Source organism: Siniperca chuatsi, linkage group LG12 (assembly GCF_020085105.1).
Source record: "Siniperca chuatsi isolate FFG_IHB_CAS linkage group LG12, ASM2008510v1, whole genome shotgun sequence".
Taxonomy (NCBI): Eukaryota; Metazoa; Chordata; class Actinopteri; order Centrarchiformes; family Sinipercidae; genus Siniperca; species Siniperca chuatsi.
In genome coordinates, this window is record NC_058053.1 from 29,199,155 (window position 1) to 29,222,171 (window position 23,017).

The window sequence follows — 23,017 nt, forward strand, 5'->3', positions numbered from 1 at the left end:
TTTAAAACTAAATATGGCATTCTGTAAAAACTGGTGATTTCTTTTAAGTATCTTAACATAAGAAATAATGTAACATTGGATTTTGGTGAGCCATTTGCTTTTCACAGTTGGAACACTTCTTTTTACTTACAGGCAGCAACTATTGTTCTGACAGGCATAGATGGTTCACTTGGCTCTCCAAAGCCAGCTCTGTTCTCAGCAAGAATACGGAACTCATATTCCATGCCCTCAGTGAGACCAGTGACTTCATAGCTGAGCTCAGCAATGGATTTCTTGGACGCCCTGACCCATCTCATAGCCTTTTTCTCCTTCTTCTCAACACAGTAACCTATGATGTCACTTCCTCCATCTTCACTCGGTCTCCTCCAGGTCACAGTAGCTGAATGTCCATCGACTTTCTCAACCTCTGGTTTAGATGGTGGACCAGGAGGACCTACACACATAGATAGAAGAAACACATTCATGAAACTAAGTAGTCTGTATTCTTCTTCCAGAGACATTTTATCTTTAAAAAATTAAGCACAAATGTATCATGTGCAAGATGCATTGAAGAACATAAACTAACTGCACATACCAAATCTATCAACCATCTTGACTGCCTCAGAGTGAGATGCCTCACTGGCACCGTACTGGTTAACAGCAGAGACTCTGAAGAAATACTCATTGCCCTGGATGAGCTTGTTGGCCACGTAGTGACAGTCGATGATCCTCTCTTCCAGGACAGTCCAGAGCAGGCGGCTGGTCTCTCTCTTCTCCAGGGTGTAATACTTGATAGGAGAGCCTCCGTCCTCTGTAGGAGCTGTCCAGGTAAGATTGACCTTTTCAGAGGAGACACCACTGCATTCAATGGGTCCAGGAGCACCAGGAACATCCAGAACTGTGACCTTAACGGTTTCCTCTTTTACACCGAAGGGGTTGCTGGCAGTGATGATGTACTCCCCAGAGTCTTTCCTGCCAGCATACTTGACGGACAGAGTGGAGGACGTTGCAGTGGTCTCAATATGAACAAGATCAGAGGGTTTAAAATACTTTCCTCCCTTTGACCAGCATGAGGTTGGTGCCGGTTTGCCTAAAATGCTTGTGGCAGTGATGACAATAGTATCGCCGGCTCGGACGGTCAGACCCTCCATCACCTGAGCGTCGATAATAATGGTTGGTGCAGCTGTTGGACAAAATAGAAAAAACTTACATTTTCATGTATTATGCCACGATAACTGCGAAAGTATACTGAGATGTGAGTGAGACAGTATCTTAGTGGTGGATTTATATCTCACCATATTCATCTCTGCAGATAATGGTATCTGTCTGCTCGGAGGGTGGGCTGAGAGCGCCTGCGGCATTCTTTGCCCTGATTCTGAACTCGTATTTGCAGCCCTCCTGCAGATCGGTTACAGTGAATGCAGGCTCCACAACATTCACGTTGTTGGCCTTCACCCAGATCTTAGAAGGTAGGTCGCGCCTCTCAACAATGTAGCCAGTCAGTCTGTGACCACCATCAAACTGTGGCTCGGTCCACTGGAGGGTCACGGTGCTTCTCGTGATGCTGATCACATCAGGTTTACCAGGGGCATCTAATGATACAGATGTAAAATATTTGAATGCATTGTTGCATATTTTACAGGATTAGTAATTTTTTATACTTGTTGACGCGCTCACTTTTTACACTTACCAATGGGATCCAGGGCCACCTGTGGATCTGTGGGAGCACTTGGTCTGCCGATGCCAGCCAGGTTGATTGCCATGACTCGGAACTCGTACTCCAAACCTTCAGTCAGCCCAGTTACCATGTATTCCTTCATCCTCAAGGTGGTCGGGCTTGCCCTCTTCCACAACATACTGTTCCTCTCCTTGAACTCAACATGGTAGCCTGAATATGGTACCAAAGAGGGAAAAACTAAATCCACATTACGCTCACATGCCACATACACTTCATATAAAGTGCTAAAAGAAGCAACGATAAAATGTATGTAAAATATATAAGACAAAATAACATGTTTGACAATAGGTATATCAAGTGTTCAAGCTGACAGCACCTGTGATAGGAGATCCTCCAGTCTTCCTGGGGTCAGACCAGGCCAGGTAAGCAGAGTTGTGGCGCATGCTCATGACCTGAGGTGGAGGAGGAGCATCAGGAACATCTGTAGAAAAAACAGTGATATTGAACAGTCAGGAGAAGCTCAATTTTTCAGTTCGATACTTAAAATATGAGTTACAGTCACTTACTGAATGGATGTTTAGCAACGATGGGTTCAGACTTGAGTCCCTCTCCAACACCGTACTTGTTCTCAGCACAGACCCTGAAGATGTACTCTGTGCCCTCATGGAGACCGGTCACCCTCATGGTGTTGGTCTCCACAGTGGAGGACACAGTCACCCACATGTTGGTGATGGAGTCTCTCTTTTCCAGGATGTAGTTTGTGATTTCTGAGCCACCGTCATCCTTAGGAGCGACCCACTTCAGTGTAGCACCATCGGCAGTAACATCTTTGAACTTAATGGGTCCAACTGGGATGCCAGGTTTACCCACCACCCTGAAAGGAGACAGGGGAGATTAAAGTCTTTTTGACCTTAAATATAGCCAGTAATGCATGGATATGACTGAAACTAGCATAGCGTCATCAATTTTCTTCATGTTGTATTACATTCTCTGAAATGATACTGATCTGGTACAGTTTGATTTCTACCTGATGAAAATGGTGGACTCCTTGCTTCCAGCGCTGTTCCTCAGGGTGATGGTGTACTTGTAAGCATCACTCCTCTGGCAGTCCCTGATCAGGAGGGTGGTGTTGACTGAAGAGGACTCTGCGCACACTCGGCCGGTGTCTGTCAGGTCTTCGTCATCCCCCTTCTTCCAGGAAACCTTGGGTGTAGGTTTGCCGATGATCGGGATCTTCAGACGGACGGTGCTGCCCTCCTTGGCAATGTAGCACATGTTGGGCAGCTCCCTCAAATCACAGCTGGGATGAACTGCAGAGGGAAGGAATGAGTATTTTTAAAACTCTGCTTTGAACACTTTTACACACTTTCTCTTTGTAAGTTTTATAAATATGGACATGGCCACTTACTGATCTGGTCCTTGGCGACCACGGTCAGCTCTTTGGCAGAGCTCTCTCCTGAGTCATTCACAGCCTTGACTCTGTAGGTGTACTCTCTGCCCTCTACAAGGTCCTTGGCGCTGTACTGCATGTTTTTGGACCTCATTAGCTCCTTGTACTTGTCGTCACCATTGAGAACCTCCAGCACGTAGCAGATGATGCGGCTGCCACCATCAGTGAGGGGTTTCTTCCAGCTTAGAGTGCAAGAGTCCTTGTTAACCAGCAGGGTCTTGAAGTCCATGACAGGCCCAGGCTCCTCTGACAAAGTAAAATCAATGCAGTGAGTATATTTGCAAGAACAAATAACAAAATAAGGTCAAGCAAAAAAATCTTTTATCATCTAACCCACCCGATGCTTTGACTGAGTCGGCTGTTTCACAACACTCCCCAGCACCGAGCTGGTTAACTGCTGACACTCTGAAGCAGTAGGACCGTCCAGCATCCAGGTCTGGCACCTTGAATGATGTCTTGGTGCAGTTGTTGGAGACGATCGACCATGCCTTCCTCTCAGTTTCACGCTTCTCCACGATGTAGTGGGTGACTTCATAGCCACCGTCGATCAGAGGAGCATCCCAATAGATGGAGGAGCTGTCCTTGCATGTCTCCTTCACCATCAGGTTGACTGGTGGTCCAGGAGTATCTGGAGAAATACAAAAACACTTTACAACTCTAAAATATGGACCTAAACCCAAAACTGATTTTTTTCATTTTAGAACTTATTCCTGTTTCTGATGATTCCAACCATGAGTGGCTGATCTCAGCCAGTAAGTCTCTACAGAGTAGAATCAGTGCAAACAAACTTAGATGAATGCTTTTGCTTCACTGACCGAGAACCTTGACAACGATGGTGTACATCTTCATGCCAGCCAAGCTGTCCAGGTTCAGAATGTATTTGCCAGCATCATATCTGTTGACATTCTCCACCATCACCATGGTGTCAGTGTTCGTGGATTTAATGACAATGCCCTGGCGGTCCTTGATGTTAGTGTTCATCTTTGCCCAGGTGATCTTGGGAGTGGGACGGCCCTTAATGGTGGCCTGTAGCCTCATGGTGGAGCCTGCGTGCAGCTCCAGGCCCTCCTTCAGCTCCGCGCTCAGCTCTGCCTCGGGAGCAACTGCATGAACACACACACAGGATAGTTTTCTGAGTGAAAGTGTGAGGAAAGAGTCTTATTGTTGTATTAGTACAGCTGCAAAGGCATGTACATACAAATGGAGCAAAATACTACTCATTTTGTGCTTTTTTTAGAATAAAAAACATTACTAAAAAGCATATATAATAAGTATAGTAACAAATCTGTCAGCCAGTCTAGGTTGTCAAGTGAAATTGAAATACACCCTTTTATTCAGGCCTAAGTGAACCACGCTAACATGACTTAAATGATTCTGTTAATTTTCATCCAGTCTTGGTCATAATCCAGCTAACTATGAATAAGTTGCACTTTTCCAGGTATGGGCCAGTTTTAAATTACCAAAAAATATCCGGGCTGTATCTTGTATACCTTGTTAGTCGATGATACTCTGTTCTACTTACACACACTGTCCTACAGAATTTAAATAAATGCAGTTCAGGAAATCAAAATCATACGTACCAATGATGTCCTTGGCAGCATGCTTGCCGGGTACTTCAACTGGCTCGCCGAAGCCGACCTTGTTGACGGCACTGATGCGGCACTGGTACTCTGCCTTGTCTATGAGGTTCTGGATGGTGTAGTTGGTCTCCTGCAGGTTCCTGGGGACGTTGCAGCGGATCCAGTCTGTGGTGTCGGTCCTCTTGCACTCCACCAAGTAACCAATGATGGGGCTTCCGCCATTGTTGGCGGGGGCGGTCCAGGTGAGGCTGATGGTGCTGTGGGTGGTTTCCGTCACACTGGGATTCACAACAGGGCCAGGAGGAGCTGGGGAAGATCACATTGACCCAGGTTAGTTACATACAGATCATACATAACTCAGTACATGTAACAGTATGTGTATTATTTCATTAAGAAAGAACTATGCAAAGTTTTCAGAGATTATGGGACTCACTGATGGGATTCTGTGCGGTGGTGCCAGTGGAGGGCTCGCTGGGTTTGCCAACACCTGCCACATTGACGGCACTGACTCTGAACTCGTATTCAGCTCCCTCTGTGAGGCCTGTAACATCCAGGGTCCTCTCTGTCATGGGCTTCCTATTCAGCTTGGTCCAGTTCATTTCCTTGGTTTCTTTCTTTTCCAGCATGTAGCCCAGGATAGTGGACTTTCCATCATCTGCAGGCTCCTTCCAGCTCACAGTCATATGATCCTTGGTCACGTTGGTGATCACTGGGGCCTCACAAGGGCCAGGGACAGCTGGAAGTGACACCAGAGTTTAGGTTTTAATTTACATATTAAAAATATCTTTCAAGTTTAAAATAAACTCAAATCTCATTGTGATAAGAAGCTTTAGATGTTGACAGAATATGCAATGTGACAGTAAGCTGGTTTGATGTAGCTGATACTTGTCTTACTTGCGTCACAGTTTTAGACCCCTACATTTTAAACTGCAGCACTGCTTGCTAAAGTTCTTCACTACCATTGGTTTTGTTATAGTATGAACCCAGAGGAAATGCTGGTGATGACTCACTGAATGGGTTTTTGGCAATGACAGGGTTGGTGATAAGGGGGTCTCCAACCCCCCATATGTTCTCAGCACGGATTCGGAACTGGTACTCGCGACCCTCGATGAGCTTCTCCACGTTGAGCTCAAGGACGTCCCCCTTGATCTTGGCGGAGACCTGGGCCCAGTTGGCTCTGCTGGTCTCACGCTTGTCTACGATGTAGTTGCTGATGGGGGCGCCACCGTCCCTCAGAGGAGGTTCCCAGGACATCTTGATACTGGTGGCAAACACCTCGATGTGTTTGGAACTGGCAGGAGGCCCAGGCACATCTGAAGAGACACAAAATAATGCAATATCAGCCAACTGAGCACAGCACATTGATTGGTGAAGCTGTGTGCACATCATGCAGAATTTAATTTGAATACAGCTTATAGACTGTGGAAAACCTCCCACTTCTATCGTGGTAGAGTGTCAACAGACATCCATAAAGAAAATATAGAAGTACTCACCTAGGACATTGACCTGTATTTCTGCAGTCTTGGAGCCGCTGGCGTTCTCGGCCAGGATGGTGTAGGTTCCTGTGTGCTCCTTCGTGACTGCCATCATCTCCAGCTGGAAGTGATGCCTCTGCTGGGTGATGACCTGGCCTTCACCTGATTTCAGGCTATCATCGCCTCTCTTCCAAGTCACTCTGGGCATAGGCTTACCGAACACCTCAGCCTCCAGGAGGATTGTGGTTCCGGCCTTCACTTTCAAACCCTTCTGCATCCTAGCGTTGAGCTCCACCCTTGGAGGAACTGTGTTTGTAAAGATGAGATAAAGTTACAACTCAGATCTGTGAGAGACTCCTTTTTTGTTTATTTTCAAAGTCACAAGCAATGTTGTCATTGCAGTGACTGGTTTATCTGCCTGATCGTAAGAGCGTTAAATCAAAACCTCTCACCATTCTCGGCACAGACCAGGATAGGATCTGTAGGCTCAGAGGGTTTGCTAATGTTGACAGCAGTTTTGGCTATGACTCTGAACTGGTACTGCAGGTCTCTCTCCAGGCCAGTCACTGTATACTCCTCCCTTGGGACGTTCTGGCTGCTGGTGTTGCAGCGTATCCAGATGTCTCCCGGCACCCGCATGGCCTCAACATAGTAGCCAATGATCTTGCTGCCACCATCGTTCTTGGGACGGGTCCAAACCAGAGTGACAGAGTTCTTGGTTACATCCAGGACCTCAGGTTTACCTGGAGTGTCTGTGGCACAAAGAGACAAATGAGCAAAGGTAAGGAAACAAGATTAAATGAATAAAATAAAGCTTGATGCTTAGGTGCTGTTGCCTAGGTTGCAAACCTACCAATGGGTGTCCTAGCAGTGACAAAGTCAGTCTTCTTGCTTGGTTTGCCTTGGCCAGCACGGTTGATTGCAGACACTCTGAAAGTGTATTCCAGGCCCTCGATGAGGCCGGCACACGGGTACTCAGTGGTGCGGACGACGGTGTCGTTGGCCTTCACCCATAGCAGACTGTTCCTCTCCTTACGCTCGATGTAGTAACCTGTGATGGGACTGCCACCGTCGCACTCTGGTTTATCCCAGGCCACAAACATACAGTCCTTGTTGGTCTTGTTGATGCGGCAGTTGAGGGGCTCACTAGGAACATCTGGTGACAAAAAACAAACAAAATGAATATTGTCAGTAATGATAAAACCTGTCAATGTTAGACCGAAGCTTACATCTAAACCTAATAAAAGACATAATTGGGACATAATTCAATTAAACTTACCAAAGGGGAACTTGGCAACCATTCTGTCAGACTGAATGGGGTCTGACACGCCAAAGCGGTTCTCAGCACGGATACGGAAAACATACTCCTTCCCTGGGATGAGCTTTCCAAGTCTGCAACTGGTCTTCAGGCCGGAAGTAGCAGCTGTCACCCAGTCACCTCTACTCACATCACATTTTTCTACCACATAGTTGGTGATATTGCTGCCTCCGTCCTCCAGTGGTTTGTTCCAGGACAGGGAGCAGGCATCAGAGTCGATGTCACTGATCACCACAGGGCCCTCGGGAGGACCGGGGATGTCTGAAACACATAGGATAATCAGATTTAAACATGAAAAATATCCATGCCAATTAATTTTATTCATATGTTATCGTGGGTGATACTGACCTCTTATGACAATCTTCAGGGCCTGGACCACCTTTGCAGAGCTGTTCTCAGCCACCAGGCTGTACTCTCCGCTGTCAGTCCTTGACACGTCTTTGATGATCAGGACACACAGGTTGCCGGACTGGTGCACGGCCAGACGGCTGGACGAGACCACTGCATCTTCACCACGCATCCATTTGCAGGTTGGGGCAGGTTTTCCGGAAACCAGCGCCTCCACTCTGAGCTTGGCTCCGGCTCTGGCACTCACTGTCTCTGGCATGACAATCTTCGGCTCCACTGTGGGTGAGGACATGAGAATTGACTCATTAGATTGGAGAGATTATCTAGGGAAGCTGAGAGCAGCCCTAAGATAACAAATAGTGGTCTTATTTAGTGTTATCCCTGGATCTTACTGTACTATGTGGTACTGTTATCACAAATATTTGTTAATTCAAAATAATGCATGGGATAATGGCTTAAACTACTTCTTAACTTCTAATTATTAATCTGACGTAACAACTTACACATCTGTTCCTTGATCTCGACCGGCTGCCTGGTCTCAGTGAACGAGCTCATGCCCATGATGTTCTTGGCAGCCACTCTGAACTTGTACCTCTTGCCCTCCTTCAGGCCGCTGATGCTGATTGTCAAACCTTTCACTGTAGTGTAGGCATTCCAGACTTCCTTTTCAGGTTCTGCCTCCTCTTCCTCTTCTCTCACCGGAGGCGGGGGTGGTGGTGGTGGAGGAGCTTCCTCTCCCTCTGGAACCTGTGACAAATTGAGGGTTGTAGATGAATGATTCATACTTTTCAGGTTTACTCAATAATAAGAAAATAGCTTGAATTACAAAATTCTGAGAGCATATACAGTATATTTGTAAAATGGCAGTGAGGTTTTTTGGAGCACATGCATCCTAATATGATTTTCTGCATTCTTATATTACAACTACAGAACAGAAGAAAACGTAAAGATTTTGGAAAATTAAATCAACAATTGATTGAATCAGTCAGAGAAGAATCAGTATGATCACATGACAAACCTCCACAGGTGCTGGAGGCACTGGAGGAGGTTTGACCTCAATGTATTCAATTATGTAACCATCGATCTTGGCACCACCGTCCCTTGCAGGCTTCACCCAGCCGACTGTGGCACTGTTCTTAGTGATCTCCAGAACCTCGATCTTCTCACAAGGATCGGGCTTGCCTGAAAAAGGAAATCAGATAGTAGTTGTGTTCAAGTGTTTCTAATGACTGATGAAAAAGAAAAGAGGGAACTAAGCACAGTGGGTGACTATAAGCTGTGATACGTACTGACAGGATCAGAGGCCAAGTAGGAAGTGGGTGACACTCTGGGAACTCCAGAACCGTACTCGTTGACAGCTGTGACTCTGAAGTAGTACTCGGTGCCCGGCATCAGACCGCTGACTTTGAAGGAAATCTTATCCTTCTCAACCTCGGCCTTTACAATTGCCCAAGTCTTGCGGTCAATCTCTCGCTTCTCAACAATGTAGTGAGTGACCTCGCTGCCGCCATCGTTCTCTGGAGGACTCCAGGACAGCATGGCTGATGTCTGTTTGATGTCGGTTGCCTCCAGATTCATCACAGGTCCCGGAGTGTCTGTCAGAAAAAATAGATTATGACATTTGAATTTGGACTTCTTTTTTAAAAAAAATTCAACTTAAAGATAGCATTTTGATGGATGTAAACATGTTTTTGTAACTGCTGACTGCAACTAAGTTAAACTAGTGTGCATTATTAAAAGAAACCCAGGACTTACCAAGAACCTTAACGTTGACAAATACAGCCTTTTCTCCGGCAGGACTCTGTAGAGTCAGGCAGTATTTGCCAGAGTCGTCGCGGGCGCTGTCGGGAATGACCAGGAAGGTCATGGTGTCAATGATGTCGACTTTTCCCTTCCTGACCACGTTGTCAATGCCCATCTTCCTCCAAGTGACCTTAGGAGGTGGTCTACCTCTGATGGTGGCACATAGTCTGATAGGACAGCCGGCTCTCACCGTCAGTCCCTGCTTTAGGTCAGCGTCCAAGTCGATCTCGGGTGCCTCTGTTGGAAGGAACAATGCCAGTGCAAGTGTCAGCTAAATGTTGCAAGTACAGATCACATTTTAATGTTAATCCCTAGTTACCCCATGTTGTCATGTGGGACTACTATTAAGTCATCTAGTTACCATAAAAGCAACTAAAATTCAATGAAGTCCTCACCTAGAATCTCCCTGGGGATCACACCACCCTCCAGGTCGCAGGGCAGGCTCATGCCCACCTGGTTCTGAGCTGACACTCTGAATTCATACACAAGCGTCTCATCCAGACTTGTGACTGTGAACTCGCACACAATCAGCTGAGCCGCCACGTTGCACCTCTTCCAACCATCATCTCCTTTTTTGGCACTTCCCTGCACCCTCATCTCCACAACGTAGCCAATGATGGGAGCTCCACCATCTGATACAGGCTTGGTCCAACCCAGGGTGATGGTGGACTTGGTGCTGTCCAGAACCTTCAAGTTTGTAGGAGGTGCAGGAGGCTCTGTAAGAAGACAAAGGGGTGCGTGAAGATGAAGCCATAGATTTTGTTTATAGTAATCTCAACACAAGCAACATTTGTTAACAAAGATATTAAACAAAATGAAAACATTATTATTGGTTACATACCAACTGTGTCCTTGGCAGTGATGGCACGTGAAGGCTTGCTTGGGCTGCCGATACCAATTTCATTGACAGCCTTTACTCTGTACTGGTAGTCATGGAGGGGCAGGAGTCCAGTAACTGTGAAACGAGTTCCAGGGATTGGATCTTTGTTGACAGGAGACCACCTAATGGCATGCTCTTCCCTCTTCTCCAACAGATAACCTGTGATTGGCTTTCCACCATCTTTCTCGGGCTCTGACCACTGCACAGTCATCTCCTCTTTGGCGATCTTGGTGACCTCTGGTGCCTCAGGAGCGTCAGGTACACTGAACTGGGTGCCGGCGACAATGGCCTCACTCTGCACTGCAGGGCCAGGACCCATCTTATTCTCAGCACGAACTCTGAAGATATACTCATTACCCTCAATAAGACGGGTGACTTTAGCTTTATTGGTGATGACAGCATTAGAGTGGACCGACCAGACTCCCCTCTTGGTCTCACATTTCTCAATAATGTAGTTGTAGATATCGCAGCCACCATCATCTGCTGGGACTTCCCAGGCCAGATGGCACCTGTCGATGGTGATACCAGACACCTTGAGATCCCTGATCGGGCCGGGTCTATCCAGTACATTGACCTTAGCGTGAGCAGAGCAGGTTCCTGCACTGTTGGAGGCAGCAACAACATATTTTCCACTGTCAGTGCGCCTGGCGCCGGTAAGCAGCAGCTTCGAGAAGTCAGCACCAGTTTCAATCTGAAGCCTGGGGCTCTTCTTTAACTCATCAGTGCTCTCATCTTTGGTCCATTTGACATCAGGCTGGGGTTTGCCCTTCACTGTTGCCTCAATAGGAATGGAGTCTCCTGCCTTGACCACAAGTGTTCCATCTAGTTTAATCTTGATTTCAGGCTCCACAAGCTGTTCCTTAACCAGGACTTCAGCTGTAGTCACCCAGTTGCTCTCACCTCCCTCATTCTTAGTCTGCACTCTGAATTGGTAGATCTGGTTTTCGATGCACCTGTCAGCCATGAAGTAAGTCTCCTTGATGGCACCCTTGTGAAGCCTCTCCCACTCCTCAGCCTCCTTTGGCTTCTTCTCAACGTGATAACCCAGGTTACGACTACCGCCATCATAGTCTGGCTTCTTCCACTTGAGGAAGCAGAAGGTCTTACCGATCTCAGAGATGTGGAAGTCAGTGGGTTCACCAGGCTTCTCAATGGGATCAACTGCCAGCACAGGTGTCTTGGTCTCAGTGGGTGGACCAGCACCAATCTTGTTTTCTGCGCTGACACGGAAGAAGTACTCGCAACCCTCAGTAAGAGGGGCCTTTATCAGGCGTTTTGTGCAGTCATTGGAGATCACCGTCCATCCTCTCTGGCTGGGCTGACGACACTCAATAATGTACTGAGTGATCTCAGTGCCTCCGTTGTCCTCGGGGTTCTCCCAGGACACCATGCAGGAATTCTTGGTCACGTAGGACACTTTTAGTTTCTGGCAAGCACCTGGTGTGTCCAGGACATTGACAAGAATGGTGGCCTGTGCCTGTCCACTACTGTTCTTGGCGACAATGGCATATTTACCGTAGTCTGACCTGACTGCATCATTGATGACCAGTTCACACAAAGGGTAGTTGTTGTTAATGTCAATGCGCTTGTCCCGGGACAAGGCTCTGGCATCCTTGGTCCATGTGATCTCTGGGTCTGGTCTGCCCTTCACCCTGGTGATCAAACTTATGATCTGACCTGCCCTGACTGTCAGAGAGTCGCGGCAGGACACATCGACAACAACCTCTGGGGGCACCAGGATGTCCTTTGCTAAGACAGTTTCAGCCAGCTCCCTGGGTTCACTGTCTCCAACCTTGTTAGTGGCTCTGATGCGCAATCTGTACTCCATTCCTTCAATGAGGCCTGGCACTCTGTAGGCACACATCTTGATGAGGTCCTTGTTGATTCTATCCCACTTGGCAGTTCCGGACTTCTGAGCCTCAACCACATAACCCAGAATGGGACTGCCTCCGTCTCTTGTAGGCTTGATCCAGCAGATGTCAGCATAGGACTTGCTCCAGTCCTTCAGCTTAGGATTGCCAGGAGGTCCGGGTTTGGTGATGGCGCGAGTGGCCTTGATGGGGTCAGAGGTGGCAGATGGCTCACTGATACCAGCAATGTTCTCAGCAAACACTCTGAACTCATAGCTGTTGCCTTCAAACAGGCCTGAGACTCTGTATCTGAGGTCCAGCACAGGAGTTTTGTTAACACGGATCCATTTTCCTGTCATTTCTCTGCGTTCAATCACATAGCCACTAATGGGGCTGCCTCCATCATAATCAGGCAGGGTCCATTCTACTGTCACAGCATTCTCTGTGATATCAGAGCACTCTGGCAGGCCTGGTGGACCAGGAGGGTTGAACATGTGCTTGGCAATAGTGGGAGGACTCTCAAGCCCTGCGCCGATGCCAATCTTGTTCTCTGCACGGACCCGGACAATGTACTCACGGCCTTTCTCCAGCCTGGACACCTTGGCCTTGGTGCTGGTGCCACTGGAGCTAACGACAGACCAGGGCTCCCATGGCTTCTTCACATCCTTCTTTTCAACCACATAGTTGGTGATGGCCGTGCCACCATCATCCTTGGGTGCTCTCCATTGGATCATCATGTAATCAGGGGTGACCTCCAAGATGTTGATGGGTCCAATGGGTGGACCTGGAAGATCCAGCACGGTGACATGCAGGGCAACGGTCTTGCTGCCTGCAGGATTGGCCACAGTGAGGGTGTACTCTCCGGTGTCTCCTCTCTGGCACTCAGGGATACTGAGGATGGTGGAGGATCCAGCAGACTCAATGTGATAGCGGCCCTCAGATGTGATCTCCTTACCATCGGTCATCCATTTGGCACTGGGAATGGGGATGCCTGTCATCTTGGCTGGAAGGACAATAGTACTGCCAGCTTTGACAACAATACCCTCAATAAGCTTCACATCAACTTCAATAGTTGGTGGCACTGAAAGAGAATAAAATAGCAACAATATTAGAATGTTTTCAGGCCTGTAAATGAGTACAGGAACAGCAATAAGAAACAACTCCATAAGAATCATGCTTCTTACATGTCTTCTCCTGGCAGGTGACAGGGACGCTGGTGTCAGGACGACTCACGCCGATGGCGTTCTGAGCCTTGACCCTGAAGCGGTAAGTCTTGCCCTCCTCCAGACCAGTGACATGGGCATGGTTGTTGCTGACGGTCTTGAAGGTGACCCAGTCAGTCTGGCCCTCTTCCTGGTGCTCCACAATGAAGCCGGTGATTTCACTTCCGCCAGTGCGGTCAGGCCACTCCCATGCCAACCACACCTCTGTCTTGTCTGCATCAGTGTGGTGCAGGTTCTTGGGTGGGCCAGGAGGATCTGAAAGGTATCCAGGAAAGAAAAATTACTTGGTTATTGGTGGATTTAAATTTCAGAGTTATATAAATTTGCTGAACATTTTTCAGAAATTAGATGGCGTAGAACTACTGACAAACTGTTGATCACTGACATTCATCATTCTTACTGCTCCCAGAATTTTTTGTTTTGGTTGCTATTTTGTTGTGAGAAGTGTTTGTTTGTTTGATGACAATGTGAAAAACAAAACAAAGCACCCATGTTATTTGGAAATGCAGAAACACTCTTGTGAAAGACACTGTGGATAGCCAATGAGAGTGGAGCATTCAGGATTTGGAAGCTCCACAATTTAGATAGATAGATAGATTTTCTTGTCTCCAAAGGGAAATTAGTTTCTACAGAGTGCATTATGTGTGCCCCCAGAACATAGATACATATACATTCAACATACAACATAAATACATTACAGAATACATAGTGTATTACTGTAATCAGCGTGCTATGGAATTAAGAACTGCCATGGCAGAGGGGACAAAACTTTGGCTAAAACGTGCCTTTTTCCATCTCAGTGTCCTGTGTCTGCAGAAACAGACTTACACAAAATGATGAAAAATCATCATTATTTTAAGTAAAATTAGACAACATAACATAATTATGATTTTTACTCACAGAGTGGATCAATAGCCTTGATGGGCGTCTTGGTCACCACATAGTCGCTTTTGCCAAACTGGTTCTCAGCAGCAACCCTGAACAGGTACTGGATTCCTTCCATAAGGTACATGGCCATCAGACTCAGCTTCTTATTGGCTGCAGAGACGGGCACCCACTGTTCGGCAGCCACGTCCTTCTTCTCTACAATGTAGTGGGAGATGACAGCACCGCCGTTGTCCTCGGGAGCTTTCCATGTCAGGTAGGCGGACTCGCTGGTCACCTCAGAGACCACCAGGTCTCTGGGAGGAGAAGGCTTGTCTGGTGGAAACAAAAATGGGTTAGAGTAAAATTCAAATATAATTTTTTTCTTTATGGCATGACAAAGACCAAGATCTGTATATTAATTTAAACACATATTAAATCAGTCTTTACAAATAGTTTTTTTAATTCAAGACTAACTGTATTGGTGGGCGTTTTGCTTACTCAGCACAAGCACGGCAACAGTTGCTGATTTCTTCCCAGCAGCATTCTCCACAGTGATGGTGTAGTTGCCGGAGTCTGCGCGAACGCACTTGGGGATAAAGATTTTGCTGCTGGTGGCGGTGACAGCAACAGTGATGTGAGAAGGAACGTCACCGTCGTTCTTCTTCCAGCTGACGGTAGGCGTTGGTATACCCTTAATGGTGGCACTCAGGGAGATGTTAGTGCCCAGCATGGCCAGGTGGTCACGTGCCATGTTGGCATCCAGCAGCAACTCTGGCTCCTCTGTGGAGGGAAATGGGAATACATTTACTGAATTTGGTATATAGAAAGTGTAATGCATACACTGGCCAAAACTAATAAATAAATTAAAACACAATTGTTGTATACACTGCATACTGGAAGAGTTTTTACATGTTTTATGAAAACAATTAAAAAATGTAAACATGTAAAAACAGTAAAACAATACTAAACCATCTGTTTTAATAGATACTGTGGAAACTCTGCAGTCAGTTAATTTACAATAACACTGAACATAAACAGATTTGGTGACGTTTTGTTAACAACCAGATTGCTAACTAGCTAGTCAATAAAAATAATTTTAGAGATTTTCCAGACATCACTAGCTGTACTAAAATGGAATAATATCATCATGTATTTCAAAAACATAAATGAAAATATTTACGTTATTGTTATCACTTTTAAAGGAGCAGTGTGTGGGATTTAGTGGCATCTAGCAGGTGAAATTGTAATTTGCAACCATTTGAATACCGCTCGCCTCACTCTCCCCTTCCAAGCGTGCAGGAGAAACTACGGTGGCCACGAAAAACGTGAATGGCCCTATGTAGAGCCAGTGTTTGGTTTGTCCGTTCTGGGCTACTGTACAAACATGCCGGTGCAACATGGCGGCCTCCATGGAAGGGGAACCGCTCCCTCTGTAGATATAAAGGGCTCATTCTAAGGTAATGAAAACACAACAATTTTTATTTTCAGGTGATTTATACACTAATGAAAACATACTATATATTATCGCCATATTCTGCAAATAGACCGCCCTAAATCTTACACACTGCTCCTTTAAGTTTGTTTTTGGAAAACATTTCTTGAAGCACTACACTAAAATACATACATTAACTAGACTATGTGTAAATAAAATAATTTTAGTGGATGTCCAGACACCACTGAAACTAAATTATATATCATATTCAAAATAAAAATGGTAAAAATGCTATAGTTAGTGTTATTTACCAGTTTTAATGATGTTTTGGATTTTTTGTCTTACAATCCAAAAATGATAAACTACACTTAAAAATGTATTTGTGCTGAAAAAAATTATGCCATATATAATAGATACAAAAAGAAGAGGACTTAAATAACCCCTTACCCAGTCTGTCGTGGACTTTGACGACCTGTTTGACATAGGCAGGGTCAGATTTGCCAGCGGCATTGACGGTGAAGATCCTGAAGTTGTACTCCTGTCCATCGGTCAAGCCCGTCACCACGTAGTGGAGGTCAGGGCACTGCTCCGGGGTCTGGTTGGCTGGAGTCCACTCCACAGCGCCAGGCTTCTGGTACTCCACAAGGTAGCCGAAGATCCGGCCCTTTCCATCGTGGCGGGGCAACTTCCACTTCAAGCTGACGGAATCCTTGGTCTTATCATAGGCCTCGGGGGTCACTGGAGGGCTGGGACGCACTGTGAAGAGAAAATATCAGAGAAGAATGTAAACTTTATGGGGAAAAAAAAGTAACGTGGCAACCTGGTTGAAAAGACACATGCTATATTTCACTCTAAGGGTTGTTGTTTAGTTTAGTATTGTTTTTTTGTATAGTATTATAGTTCAGTAATATATTTTTTGGGTTAGTATGTATGGTGACACACTTTTGGAGTGGGATTTTTAAGTGTTTGAATATATAAATATCTGAATTGTATTTTGTATGTATGCTGAGAAACACACTTGACCAAAAATGATTAAATACTAAACCTAATGAGCTATGCTAATATGGTTGTTAATGAAGCTATATAGTAATCACATAATAAATACAAATACAATACAAATACAAAATAATAATCAAAAATGTTGCATAAAATGCTAATAATTCCTTTGAACTAAACATATGGACTTTTGGACAATCATAACATCAACAATGATGTTATGCACAAGGAAAACCATGGTTTTGCAAATACAAAAAAGCTAATTTGGAAATAAGATATATAGAATGCAAGATAAAATAAATATGAATATAGTATATAGTCTTAGAGAATAATACAAAAATGGATAATAAATATATTTTCCATGAGTCTGTGTCACACTGACCGATGGGATCTTTGGCAAGAATGGGTTTAGAGGGGACGCTCGGGTCTCCGGTTCCCAACTCGTTCTCAGCCATCACCCTGAACTCGTACTCGCAGCCCTCCACCAGGTCCTGGACTCTGTACTGAGTGGCCGGGTACAGAGGCTCTCTGGTGGCTCTGGACCACCTCTTGGCTGTGGGCTCCTTCTTTTCCAGGATGTAGTTGGTGATGGGCTTTCCGCCGTCACGTGGCCGGTTCCACAGCACCAGAACATTAGTGGCATACACCTCCCTGACCGTGGGCATCTCAGGGGCCTCGGGGACTCCTGTAGGGGGGCCGCAGAAGAAAAATGGGGTTATCAGGGCTCTTTTTAGGGTACATTTCCAATGCAGAAAGAACATGTAGTATTTCCACTGCGGTATAATCTTGAAGAAAAATCTTTATTTTTGTTTGGGCAAAAATCTATCTATCTATTTTATTCTGTAGATCAGAGCCTAAACTTTTTTGGATTTTTCATCAGTTAATGAAAATGTTTAGACTGATCTGTAAATAAAATCAATATCTCGCTGTCAAGTGTGATGTTTGTATTTGATTAAAAACTGTATAACATCACAGGCTTCTGTACATGTTCAAGATTATCTCAGGAATTTGTTGTTTTCCACCTCTGACACTTTATCGCCACAATTTTACATTAACACATGAAAATAAATTACTTTAAAAAGGGGCCCAATATATAAGGTACTGTGTAAAAATACTAACATTTTCATTTTAGCGGTAAGTATTTACTACTTTAAATAGTGTCCATGGCTTGTAAAAATATACTGATACAACTCAGTATTTTGTGTTTTGTAGTAGTAATAGTACATTTTTTAATTAGATAACTTCTAAAATAAAATAAATTCCTCATGTGAAGAGGACTGAATGACTGGGGCTTAATTTTGATTTTGGCTACTTTTTGTTTAAACATGATTTTTCTAAGGGAATGTTGGCACATTGATGAACACAAATAAAATAAAACCCAATTAAAATGTATTTGATAAAAAATTTAATTTCCTGAAATTAATTTAGTAGAACTGAAATGTGAAAAAAGTCAATGTGTGTCCACAGGGTGTGAGCAGAACGTACTGAAGAGATCTTTGGCTCTCATCTCCTCAGACTCCAGAGGGTCACTGATGCCGTACATGTTCTCAGCAGAGATCCTCATGATGTACTCCCTGCCCTCTGTTAGCTTGGGGATCTGAGAGAAAAAAACAACATGTAAACATCTCTGGGCAAAACAGGTCTTATTGGGTCAGGTACAAATTTTTGGACTCCTGACTGAACAGCTGATTGGATTTTGGTCAAACAAACCATTTGGACCCACCTTGCATGTGGTCTTGGTGGTGGCGGATGTCACCGTGGTCCAGATGTCTCTGTTGGTGTCTCTCTTCTCAATGATGTAGTTGGAGATGTCGACCCCACCGCTGTCCAGAGGAGGTTTCCAGGAGATGACCATGTACTCCCTGTGCACCTCCTCAAACACCACTGGACCAACAGGAGGAGTCGGACGGTCTGCAGGGAAGAAAGAAACGATGACAGTGTGAAAAAAGTCTATAAATAAGGAATCTGTGATGTTGTGATCAACCAATCTCTGCATTATTCAGAAGAGCTTGCAGTTTTGCAGCTTTGACTTGGCTTTTTCAGTCTGTTTCAGCCACGAACAATTTGTAAATGTAAATGGATGGCACAATTACTTGTGGTGTTCCACAGGGGTCTGGAGTTATCTGTCTGCTTCAGCTGCAAACAGTTTGTAAATTGTGCTGGTCAAACAAACGTGACATGCTGGTCAAACAAAGGAGCACCTTCAGCGAAAAACTCATCCCCCCAAAATGCACCACAGAGCGCCACCGGAAGTCATTCCTGCCTGTGGCCATCAAACTCTTTAACTCCTCCTTCTAAGTGTCAGTCTATATGACCCTAAGTCATTGAAGTGGACATTGGATCATTAACATCACTGCAATACTTGAAATAATTGTGCAATATTCTCTGTTTAATACTGCTGTGCAATATACTCTTTTCAGTTTAAAATTCCCTATTTATTGATATTTATTCATACTTCTATTACTGCTGTTCAATATCCACCGTCTCATAATCATCTTAATAAGCTACACTTAAGACGGTGTAGTCCCAGAGTGTTCTATCATATAAAAGGTTTCAGTCGTAGTCATTAAATTTTTCACAATTGAGAATGACTTCCGGATGGGAGCCGAAACGTCTTGATTCTGAAAACAGTGTCCAGATGACTACAACTGAAACTTTTTCTATGAAAGCTACACTTAACTTGACAGTATTCATTATTGCATTATTACTTATTACTTATATTATTACATTAAATTATTATACCATACATACTTATCAACTGGTAAATCCACTTTGTACTTTACACCTATTTTAATTTTATACTTATATCCACTTGGTACTTCATTTATCTGACCTGTATTATAGTGTATTATATTTGATTTGCTTAGAACTTCTATTCCTGTGTGCACTGACATGACAGTGAGCTGCTGTAACAAAAGAGTTTCCCCTCAGGGATCAATAAAGTATTTCTGATTCTGATTCTGAAATGTTAGTGGATGGACACAAGTTACTTGTGGTGTCCTGCAGGGGTCTACTCTTGGACTCCTTCTATTCAATGATTTAGTTGCTGCATTTTCATCTATATTTCTATTACTTTTTGCTGATGATACTATCTTGTACCAGCCCCAATTTTCTCCATGAGTTCCGCCTACACACCGACAACTGTGATGTTGCAGACTCCCTTCCTGGATCCGGTACTGTTCTCCACCACCACCACGTATCTGCCGCTGTGCTCGCGCTTTGCCTTCATCAGGCCGAGTGACATGGTGGTCAACGTGTTCTTGAACATGATGTGTTTGTCAGCCTTCAGCTCCTCGTCGTCTCGATACCACACAATGGACGGAGAAGGTTTGCCGGTGTAGCGGCCCTGCAACAGGCAGCTCTCACCCACACGGATGATGATCTTATCACGGAAGTCCAGCTCAATGGTCGGCGGCTCTGTAAGAACAGAAGATAAAGACAAGTAAGAAGAAGTGATACACTGAAGATTCTCTTGATGTTTCTATTATTTTCCTATTTTGTCTCAACGTGACGAGGAAATGACGCAGAAAGACACTTGTGAAGTCAGGCCTTATATGGTGTGAAATACTTGTGGTGTCCCACAGGGGTCTATGCTAGGTTTCCTTCTGTTCCTCATCTAAATCAATGATTTGGTTCCTGCATTTTTATCTACCTTTGTCTTACTTTTTGCTGATGATACTAGTTTTTTTTTTATTGAACAGCAGTATTTCAACTTTCCGATAGTGGATTTTCATAGATTTCCATCAGAAATGAACTGAGTTGCTGCTAATCAATCTAAAAACTGATTAAAACATACAAACAGCTATTACTAATAGGTCCTCACCGAGTTCGTCCTTGCAGGTGATTGGTTTGGTACAGAACGATGGCTTGCTGGGTCCGACCTCATTGACAGCAATGACCCTGAACTCGTAGGTGTCGCCCTCCCTCAGGCCATCGTAGGTGTACTTCCTCTCCATCAGCTCCTCCTTCGTCACTCTGGTGAACTTGTCTTTGCCGATCATACGCGCCTCCAGGAGGTACATAGTGATCTCTGAACCACCATCAAACTTGGGTGCCTTCCAGGTGACACTGATCAAATCCTTGGTGACCTTGGTGACCTCGAGCTCCTCGGGGCGGTCAGGCACACCTGAAGGGAGCACAAACAAACAGATGGTTCATTATATCTGAAGATGGGAACTTATTTAGTGATTTGTGGTTCTTAGAATGTCATTTTCTGTTCAATTTTAATTCTGTTGTCTGCAAAATTTAACAGTTTGATAAAGTTAACTTTTTGATGAAAAAAAGTTCAGAAAAAAGATTTGGGCCACGTTAAAAATAATCTGTTCTGAGATTAATCTGATAATTCAGAGAAAAAAGTTCTGACTTATTTGATCCCAGAATACTGACAAAATTTTCTTTTGCAAAAATTCTATTTAAAATTCGGACTTTAGAATTCAGAATTGTGTTAAACATCTGACTTTATCTTCAAAATCCTGACTTTTCCAAAACTTTATTCTCAAAAATCTGACTTTTCTTTAGTTGTAATATATTCTTAGGAATCTGATTTTCCGATTTTCCCTAAAAATATGTTTTAATGCTACATTTTATTTAGTAAAGTTTTTACTTTATTCTCTTCATTCTTTTTATTCTGGCCTCCTCATCTTCTCATCTTTACAGCAGTAATATGTCAACTTTCAGACCTTCAGAGACTAGTGGTTACCATATTTGTTTAAATAAACTCACTGATTGGTTCCTTGACGATGACCTCGGCTGCGGTCTCCATGAAGGGGCCGATGCCGATGGCATTCTCAGCAGCCACTCTGAAGAAGTAGGACTTTCCAGTGGTGAGGCCATGAGCCACAGCGTTCTGTCTGCTGGCAGTGAAGGACAGCGAGGTCCAGGCCTTACGCTCAGCCTCGCGCTTCTGGACGATGTAGTTACTGATGGGAGAGCCACCGTCATTCTCGGGGAAGAACCAGTTGAGCTTGCAGGAGTCGCTGGTCAGGTTTTCAGCGGTGAAGGGGATGCCGACGGGCCCAGGGACGTCTGAGGGAGAACACAGTCGGGTTTTAATTTAAAAAATATAAATAAAGAGTCTGAAGACGCTGTCTCATTTTGACATGAAAACAGTATTTTACCCAGAACTTCAACTGTGATGTTCTTCTTCTTCTCCCCTCCAGCGTTCTTGGCAGTCAGCGTGTAGACGCCGAGGTGCCTCCTGGTGCAGGGTTTGATGACCAGAGACGAGCTGATGGCTGTCGTCTCCACTTTCGCCTCAGGAGGCAGTGCAGCTCCATCTCTGCTCCAGGTGACCTCTGGGGACGGCTGGCCTGACACGTAGGCAATGATACGGATCACACCGCCGGCGTGGACGACCATCCTCTCCTTCACTGAGGCATCCAGGTCAACTTCAGGAGCAACTGGGGGGAAGAAATTCAACGTTACAGGAAGTTTTTCCTTGCCTCTGTCGCCAAGTGCTTGCTCATGGTGGGAATTGTTGGGTCTCTGTAAATAATATTATAAAGAGTACAGTCTAAACCTGCTCTAAAGGAAAAATGCAATGAGATAACTTCTGTTATTTATATTATATTATATTCAATTAAATTTTATTTATATATATTTATAAATAAAATTTAATTTAATTGAAAATACGTCCTTGTTGAGAAAACGATGGTTTGATGCAAAATAAATATGTAACCATTTCAGACTTTCAGATCGACTCACTGGTTCTGTCGTTGACCTGGAGCACCTCTGGGACTTCTCCTGGCTCGCCGTTACCAGCAGCATTGAAGGCGATCACTCTGAACTTGTATTGACCACCAGTCTTCAGACCGGTGATCACCAACCGGGTGCCGCGGATTTCGGTCTCCTTGGCCTGAAAAACACAAACATGAAGTTTCCAAGATCGCTCTTAAGCACATCTATCTCTAAAACCAAGTTCTATCCCTGGATGAGTGCTGATTTCCTCTCACCTTGACCCAGGCCTCGGTGCCCTCCTCCTTGTGCTCCACCCAGTAGCCGATGATCTTGGAGCCTCCGTCTTTCAGAGGAGGGATCCACTCCAGGTCCACTGTGGACCTCGTCCAGTCGGAAACCTTTGGGGTTGGAGGAGAGGGCGGGGCTACAGGAGGAGACAGACAGGCAGTTAACATCCTGCTC

General features: G+C 44.9%; 1 protein-coding gene across 1 annotated transcript in view; it reads right to left on the bottom strand.

Moving 5' to 3' along the window:
* LOC122885285 (titin-like) overlaps positions 1-23,017 on the bottom strand; it is a 208,217-nt gene that overhangs the window by 46,051 nt on the left and 139,149 nt on the right. The window contains exons 184-220 of the mRNA XM_044216151.1: positions 22,831-22,979; positions 22,583-22,733; positions 21,997-22,278; positions 21,602-21,904; positions 20,703-21,005; positions 20,015-20,296; positions 18,603-18,790; positions 18,365-18,476; positions 17,262-17,564; positions 16,331-16,639; positions 14,950-15,231; positions 14,485-14,784; positions 13,546-13,839; positions 10,473-13,442; positions 10,027-10,347; positions 9,584-9,868; positions 9,118-9,423; positions 8,847-9,010; positions 8,332-8,575; positions 7,829-8,104; positions 7,442-7,741; positions 7,016-7,318; positions 6,615-6,914; positions 6,181-6,468; positions 5,698-6,000; positions 5,121-5,423; positions 4,688-4,993; positions 3,923-4,210; positions 3,445-3,735; positions 3,066-3,353; positions 2,685-2,967; positions 2,224-2,531; positions 2,034-2,138; positions 1,670-1,867; positions 1,275-1,571; positions 575-1,162; positions 131-433 (exon numbers count right to left, since the gene is read on the bottom strand). Coding sequence (XP_044072086.1) covers positions 131-433; positions 575-1,162; positions 1,275-1,571; positions 1,670-1,867; positions 2,034-2,138; positions 2,224-2,531; positions 2,685-2,967; positions 3,066-3,353; positions 3,445-3,735; positions 3,923-4,210; positions 4,688-4,993; positions 5,121-5,423; positions 5,698-6,000; positions 6,181-6,468; positions 6,615-6,914; positions 7,016-7,318; positions 7,442-7,741; positions 7,829-8,104; positions 8,332-8,575; positions 8,847-9,010; positions 9,118-9,423; positions 9,584-9,868; positions 10,027-10,347; positions 10,473-13,442; positions 13,546-13,839; positions 14,485-14,784; positions 14,950-15,231; positions 16,331-16,639; positions 17,262-17,564; positions 18,365-18,476; positions 18,603-18,790; positions 20,015-20,296; positions 20,703-21,005; positions 21,602-21,904; positions 21,997-22,278; positions 22,583-22,733; positions 22,831-22,979 — 12,876 coding nt within the window. The remainder of the gene's footprint in view (positions 1-130; positions 434-574; positions 1,163-1,274; positions 1,572-1,669; positions 1,868-2,033; positions 2,139-2,223; positions 2,532-2,684; positions 2,968-3,065; positions 3,354-3,444; positions 3,736-3,922; positions 4,211-4,687; positions 4,994-5,120; positions 5,424-5,697; positions 6,001-6,180; positions 6,469-6,614; positions 6,915-7,015; positions 7,319-7,441; positions 7,742-7,828; positions 8,105-8,331; positions 8,576-8,846; positions 9,011-9,117; positions 9,424-9,583; positions 9,869-10,026; positions 10,348-10,472; positions 13,443-13,545; positions 13,840-14,484; positions 14,785-14,949; positions 15,232-16,330; positions 16,640-17,261; positions 17,565-18,364; positions 18,477-18,602; positions 18,791-20,014; positions 20,297-20,702; positions 21,006-21,601; positions 21,905-21,996; positions 22,279-22,582; positions 22,734-22,830; positions 22,980-23,017) is intronic.